A 7,146-nucleotide genomic window follows, 5' to 3' on the forward strand; every position below is an offset into this window, starting at 1 on the left:
TTTCTGGACACTTTGAAATTTTGGTCAAATTAGACAAAAAGGGGCTGAAATTGAATTTCTACTGCATTTTTTAATTTGTTTGTCAAAAAAATGTGAAACTTTCCTTGATTGGTTAGCATGGTTTTTTTTACAGATTTTTTTATTTTTTCTGGATACTTTGAATTTTCGATCAAAATTTGACCCAAAAGTGGGTCCTGACCTGGCACGCTGATGTGGCTATCTGGACCTGGTCAATTCGGTTAAATATCTGCCACGTATGCCAAAACCACCTTTAGACCAAGTGACTGGGATAGTTAAAATGGATTTGAGAGTTGAGGTTTGTGTTCTAACCCGTATTAGAGTTCGGGGCTGTACATTTGCTAGTCTGTGGGTTTGGGGTTGAAATGCATTTCTCTCTTTTATATATAGTATCTGCAGTGTGTTTTTCAATAAGTGGGAAAAAAAATCAGCCATTGTTATCTGCATATAGTGCACATAGTCTAAGAGATGAACTATCATCCTTTTTTTATTCAGTGCTCTCTGTATACCATGAAGTACCGTTCATGTGAGGGTTTTTTTTTTTTTTTTTTTTTTGCTGTTGCGACTTTGGGAAAAAAATTGTCCCGGTTGATGGGCTAGGGCTAAGTCAACAAGCAACTAAGTATGTCATTATGCATGCTCTAGTCAACGAGCAAGTAGGTATGGCAATGCATTATGCATGACATCAACCATACCATCCATATATATTTCAGTTAATCAACCAAGCGCCTTAGCTTTCACACTAATTAGATGATATACCGCGCGTTGATGTGGGAACTTTTTACAATATATTTCAATGAAATTTGATTTTATGAAAAATGAATATCTTGATATAAGAACAAACTAAATATACATATGATTATTCTACACTTATAAAATATCTATTGAATTAGCATAATAAAGTAATTAAAATATTTAAGCCTTTTGTATGAATGGTTGCACGTTGAAGTGTGCCTTTTTCCATGCATGACTATCCGTAAGTAGAGATGGCGTAGTTATATATTGAGATAAATAAGTTATTGAGGATGTTATATATAGAAATATAGAATAACATAGAGAAAACGTCAAGTTTACTCGATGAAGACACACATTATCCACGATAAATTAGGTTGCTAATACAAGTGACCCCCAATTCGAGAGACAAATAAATTATAAATTAACTCGAGAACCCAGCAAGGCACGGACAATTAAACGACGGCCAGGCCAAGCATGCAATCCTCAAAGGATTGATGATGATGATGCGGCCGGATCGATGGATCTACCAGGCCTTGATCGCGAGCTTCATGTTCTTGTCGCAGTGGCCCGGCAGGCCGCAGATGAAGTAGTTGTTGCCCCTGCGCAGCGTGACCTGGTCGTTCCCGGTGCGCATCACCCAGCTCTTGCTGCTGTGCCTCGGCACCTCGCACCGCTGGTACCCCTTGCCGCCCAGCACTGTCACGTCGTGGAGCTCCTTGTCGTACTTGAACACTGTATCCATTCCATCGACACATGTTACTACTAGTACGCAACCCATGGCATGCTAGCTGCCTAGCTGGAAGAGAACATCACAACAACAACGACTCACCGAGCACGTCGCCGGCGTAGAAGGTCTTGTCCTTCGGCCACCATGAGTTGAGGTCGCGACCCCAGCCTTTGTCGTCGCCGACCACGTACGTCCTTGGCGCCTGCCGCGCCATCGCGGCCGCGCCGGTGATTGGAAGGAGCACGCACAGGAGCACGACGCCGGCGACCAGACCGGTGGCCGCACCGCCTCTTCCCTGAGCCACCATTGCCGCAACTCTGCAATGCAGATCACCAAAACTAACTCGACCGATGCTTCAGGTTCAGGGCTGTGATAGCTTGCGGAGTGAGAGGCCCCGCCGTGCAGTTTTTGTAGAGCTAGCTAGCCTTGGACCTTGGTGTGTACGCTCCGGATCGATCAGTGCGAGTCGGTGGCGTGAAAGCGCATTAAATGTACGATGTTCTTTTCTTTTTGCGATTTGTAATGGGGAGTACTCCCTCCGTTTCAGTTTACAAGTCCTGCGCATATACCTAGGTTGGCAATTGTATCGTCGTAATATAAACTATATAACATAAAAAATATACCGTTTGAAAATAAAACATCTGAAGTTTATAATGGTATATTTTTCGTAATATATGACTTCTATTAGGTTGGTCAAATTGATGTCCTAGGGGTATGCGCACGCCTTGTAAATTGAGAGAGGGAGTATCATATGTTGGTATCATAATGCACTATATTTATTGTCATGCATGACACAAAATAACACAACATTTAATTTCATGATATGATATTCAAGCATCTTTTTCTTCATTTAATTTCATGCCACCTCATCAAAATTGTTTAGTTGGCATGCATGATACTCTCATTACGGGCAGCCTTAGCATTAAATGTACGATGTTGTGCGTGGAGTTCAAAGTCAGAGCACCTAAACGCGTCCTTGAAACAAAGGTGGCAGTTTATTTCCCCGGGCCAAAGACAACTTCATCTTGCTAGTACCCTGAACTTTGAAGTAAAAGAATGTAAAATGCCGCTAAGCCATGTGGTCATGTGAGGGCTGCTCTGGTACACGCTTTGCTTGCTGCTCCTGCTCCATTATGGATGGCGTGTGGTGGGTTTCACGACACTTGTGAGGCACTGCTGCTTCGCCACCGTCAGTCCAAGTGCATGCGTGCACGTCGTCGACTCAGCCTCAGCGGCTACAGGGAGGAGTGGAAGTCAGACTTGAGCTTCCGGGACCTGTGCCTTTTTTTTACTCTCGTGTTCAGTGGACTTTAGTTCAAAGATTCCACGGTAGCTGCGTGCCGTACGATTGGTGGCTCTAGTTTGTCAAACTAGCGTTAGCTTGAGCTGCGTGGGAGTTTGTCAGGCTGTTCCTCCCGACACGATCCGTGATCTACGCTGCTTCAAAAGCGAGAAGCGACCAGGCAGGGACAAAATTACTGTTCTGACCCTTAAGGCAAACTAAATCCCGATTTGACCTCGTTTCAAAAAAAATTTTGTTTCTGACCTTTTTCGGTGACGCCAAGGTCCCTGGCGTCTGGGTTACGAAGCAGACGCCACGGTCCCTGGCGTCTGGCCCCTAGCCCGCACTGCCCGCCTGCCCGTTGACCTGCTGACGTGGCAAAGGGGCCAGACGCCAGGGTCCCTGGCGTCTGGCCCCGGTAAGTGGATAACCGCGCGGGCCAGCCCACCCATCCCCATCTTTCTCCTGGCGGCGCACGACGAACAGAGGGCTCTGTTCTTCGCCCCTTCTCTCCCTCCCACCACCACCCCCCTTGATCTACTCCATCAACCCCTCAAACTCACAGATCGGACCCCCCCAAGCTTCTTTGAGGTATTCTCCCCCATTCCCTCCAATTTTTTTTTGTTTTCCCCTCTTTGGTTGGATGCATTATTCAACACTAGGTGATGTTAGATGAGTAGATGGTTTCTTATTTTTAGAAAATTTTGTGTAGTTGATAGATGATTAGGTATGCAGTAGATGATGTGTAGTTGAACATGTAGGTAAAATCAATTCGGTTTTGTGTATATGTTGTCCATAGGATTTTTTTTTGAATTAAGAGGGGTGATGAATATATGATTTGTGTATGTAAAATAGACTTTGGCATACTATATTTGGTTTGATAGATGATGTGTGTATGTGTAGATAATCCTATTGTTGGCATACTATTGTTGGCAAAAAAAATTATGCAAAAGAGATGATGAAATTTTCTTATTGTGTGTGACATGATTTGTTCAATAGAATGGCGGATGATGATAATGAAATATATTTGATGGTGAAATTTGGTACTCTAGATGATATGTGTGCATATGTAGAAGAAAGAAATGATGTGGTTATGTTTGAGAAGAATGGTGTTTTCATATGGAATAAACTTGGAGAAGGAAATTGTTTGATATTGTTCTTGTATTCATAGATGTTTGTGAATTTTTTTTGTAGGATGGCGGATGGTGATGGACCTTGGTATGACGGATTAATCGATGAGTGGGATAAGGAGCATCGTGCTCGTGCCATTGAAAATGGACAGGTAAGAAGCAAGACTGGGTCAATTTTCGTTGTTTCTCATTTGTGTTCTTGTATTGATTATTAAAACATCACTTTATTTGCAGGTTGTAGTTGCTATGCGCATGAGGGGTCATTCCGCTGATGACTTTGATTACGACCCGCGGTATGAGCCTTACATTCGGAGATTGGGTCTTCTCCCATTCGTGTTGCAGTTTAAGCGACGCGCTCCGCCGGTGAACCACGCGGCGCTGACCGCACTTGTGGATCGTTGGAGGCCGGAGACTCACTCCTTCCACCTTCCATGTGGGGAGATGACGATGACCCTACAGGACATGGCTATGATAAGCGGCCTTCCTATCAATGGACAAGCTGTTACCGGTCGTGTCAGCGTGGGTAATTGGCGAGAACGGACTGCCGATTTAATTGGCGTTCAGCCCGAGGGCCCTCAGGAAGGCAAGGCCGATACAGCGAAAGTGAGGCATTCTTGGCTAAAACTGGTCAGAGGAAACACCAACCCGTGCCCTCAGGATGCCAATGACGTGGTTGTGCAGCAGTACGCGCGGGCCTATCTTTGGTATGTACTAACCAAGGTAGTCTTCTCAGATGCAACCGGGAACTCAGCCCTCTGGATGTTCTTGGAGCCACTTAATAACTGGGATACCCAGTATAGCTGGGGTTCGGCCGCACTAGCATACTTGTATCGTCAGGTAAGAGATATTTGCAACCAATTATTTTGCATTTGTCATGCGCCTCCATATCTAACATGTTTGTTTGATTGCAGCTTGACTTGGCGTGTCGGAGGAAGGGAGGTACATCCTCATTGTCTGGGTTTGTTTGGAGCCTATCCGTGTGGATGTGGGAGCGGATCCCGGTTGGACGGCCCGATTTGAAGAACCCCCTCATGGCAAACCCACGGGGTAATCATGACGGGTTGCATGATGATGATCCATATCGGCGCCCTACGCTTGCTTACTATTGGGAACAAGTGACAGTGTACACACGAAGCTCGCATGTGCGATACAAGTGCTATATGAACGAGCTGGACACCTTGACTGCTGAGCAGGTTATGAGAAGTTCGATGAGATAAAATTTAGTCAAGAATGAAACTTATGTATGTAGCTAACAATGTATCTCTTTGTTTTGCAGGTACATTGGTTGCCTTATGTGGAAGATCGTGACTTTGATCTTAATGAGATGTGCACGCGTGATAGCCATCTTTGGCGGGCGAGGTGCCCAATGATATGCTTCTTCGCAGTCGAGTGGCACTTTGTAGACCGTGTGGCAAGACAATTTGGAAAAAGACAAGGTATTCCAATTGAGGAGAGCAAGGAGGAAATGCTATCTCTACATCGGTAAGCAAGCATGCCTTGAGTATGTAGTAGAGCATTGAATAAGTCAGTGTTTGCTAATGCTTTGTCCCGTGCATCATTTGTAGGTTCGATCGAAGGAACAATCAGGATATATCGGATTGGGCAAACAAACACCGTGCGTGGATAGAAATTTGGAATCAAAGAGACACGTTAGTGCAATCAGAGAATAGACCTCACAATCAGTCAGCATATCACAAGTATCAAGTGTGGTATGCAGATCGTTACCGGTTAAAGCTGAAGCCAGGTTGGACTCACGAGGAGTGGTCGGAGTTGGTGTCTGAAGACCCGGAGACTGCAGAAGGTTATCATACCTTCAACACGGCTGTGAGAGACACCAGAGGGGCTCATGTTGACTACGCACCGATGCATGACGAAATGGTAGTCTGTTTGACCTATTCTAACATACTTGCATCATGTTGTCTTTCTTTCAAATACATAAGTTTGGTGTGCTCATGAATTGCAGGGCAGAGAGTTGCTTCTGTGCGTCAACGATGCCAATGTTGCACTGAGTCATCCACCTGGTGGTGCATTATCTGAGAGGACTCTTAGGAGCACAATGGAGGTTAGTAGCAATATATTATAAAAGTTTTTTCGCGGATTAGTTATTTGCATCTCATATCATAGCATATTTTGTGTTGTCGCAGAAGTTCAAGAAGCGGTTCCATAAGATGGCAGCTATGCTTTCTTGCCATGGTGCTCAGTCCAGTGACGTGTATGCACCAGGTAGCCGCGCCGCCAGAGCTAATAAACAGCGTTATGTCCAGAACGAAGAGGACATAGAGGAGGAGGTCAATGAAGAGGAGCCAGCACATCAAGAGGAGCCAACACATCATGATGAGCATGAGTATGATGCAACACATCAAGAGGATCATGAGTATGATGTTGATGCTCCACAACCATCACAGGTTACACAACCGACACAAGGCAATGCCCGCTCTAGAAAAGGCAAAGCAATAGCTAAGACACCGGGCCAGAAAGGTAGAAAGAAGATATGGAACACTCAATTCCATAGTCCGGAGTATCCTCATCAATTTATGCCTGCGGGAATGCAAAGATATAAGTCGAACATTGATGCAGAGGCGGAGGAGGCTAGCGAAGAGGAGGAGCATACACTTGCAGATATCGTGAAGAGAGGAAGGAAGAAGTGAGCTTGTTGTAGTTTGTTTCAATGAGCTTGTTCTAGTTTGTTTCGACGAACCTGGTGTAGTCTCTTTCCATGAACTTGTTGTCGTTTCTTTCCATGAACTTGTTGCCGTTCGAATTAAGTTGTACCGGATTCGTGAAGTTGCTATGAATGTTTGACATGAATGATGTGATTTATGTTAATTGTTGTTTCCTGTGATTTAGTCATTTATATGAATGTTTATATGAATGTTTGACATGAATGATGAAATCTGTACTTAGTCATCTATATGCACAGGGAGCCAGACGCCAGGGTCCTTGGCGTCTGGCTGTAAGTCAGGGGACCAGACGCCAGGGTCCTTGGCGTCTGGCTATAAGTCAGGCGACCAAACGCCAGGGTCCTTGGCGTCTGGCAGTCTACTGACACCAGAAACAGGGTAAAGCAGGGGAGCCAGACGCCAGGGTCCTTGGCGTCTAGTCCTGGTGCAGACAATACTTGCTTTTTCACTTGTAGTTTTGTCTTTTCACTTGTAGTTTCGAGGGAGTGACGTTGGCAGGGCTAGAGGTGAGAGTGGGTGGATATGAGTGAAATGAGAGGGGTAGAGGTGGAGATGAATGGATGAGAGGGGTAG

At 45.1% G+C, this 7,146-nt stretch overlaps 2 protein-coding genes across 2 annotated transcripts; one reads left to right on the forward strand and one right to left on the reverse strand.

Moving 5' to 3' along the window:
- Positions 1 to 1,020: 1,020 nt before the first annotated feature.
- Positions 1,021 to 1,904, reverse strand: LOC123160430 (basic blue protein). The gene is made up of 2 exons (XM_044578246.1): positions 1,583 to 1,904; positions 1,021 to 1,485 (listed from the first exon to the last, which is right to left on the reverse strand). The coding sequence occupies exons 1-2, from the start codon at positions 1,785 to 1,787 to the stop codon at positions 1,277 to 1,279; spliced, it is 414 nt and encodes a 137-aa protein (XP_044434181.1). The 5' UTR covers positions 1,788 to 1,904; the 3' UTR covers positions 1,021 to 1,276.
- A 1,858-nt stretch (positions 1,905 to 3,762) lies between these two features.
- Positions 3,763 to 5,519, forward strand: LOC123157774 (serine/threonine-protein phosphatase 7 long form homolog). The gene is made up of 6 exons (XM_044575981.1): positions 3,763 to 3,857; positions 3,957 to 4,044; positions 4,127 to 4,729; positions 4,804 to 5,085; positions 5,169 to 5,226; positions 5,458 to 5,519. Exons 1-6 carry the CDS (start codon positions 3,763 to 3,765, stop codon positions 5,517 to 5,519), a joined length of 1,188 nt encoding a protein of 395 aa, XP_044431916.1.
- Positions 5,520 to 7,146: the final 1,627 nt, after the last annotated feature.

This window comes from Triticum aestivum, chromosome 7B, assembly GCF_018294505.1.
Source record: "Triticum aestivum cultivar Chinese Spring chromosome 7B, IWGSC CS RefSeq v2.1, whole genome shotgun sequence".
Classification (NCBI taxonomy): domain Eukaryota; kingdom Viridiplantae; phylum Streptophyta; class Magnoliopsida; order Poales; family Poaceae; genus Triticum; species Triticum aestivum.

Excerpts from the sequence above, each read along its gene's own strand:
- LOC123157774 (XM_044575981.1), top strand. The coding sequence starts at position 3,763 with ATGGCGGATGATGATAATGAAATATATTTGATGGTGAAATTTGGTACT. Across the intron at positions 3,858-3,956 it reads GAAAGAAATGATGTGGTTAT|GATGGCGGATGGTGATGGAC; the intron begins GTTTGAGAAGAA and ends TTTTTTTTGTAG. Across the intron at positions 5,227-5,457 it reads TCTTAATGAGATGTGCACGC|GTTCGATCGAAGGAACAATC; the intron begins GTGATAGCCATC and ends CATCATTTGTAG.
- LOC123160430 (XM_044578246.1), bottom strand. The coding sequence starts at position 1,787 with ATGGTGGCTCAGGGAAGAGGCGGTGCGGCCACCGGTCTGGTCGCCGGC. Across the intron at positions 1,486-1,582 it reads CTACGCCGGCGACGTGCTCG|TGTTCAAGTACGACAAGGAG; the intron begins GTGAGTCGTTGT and ends GAATGGATACAG.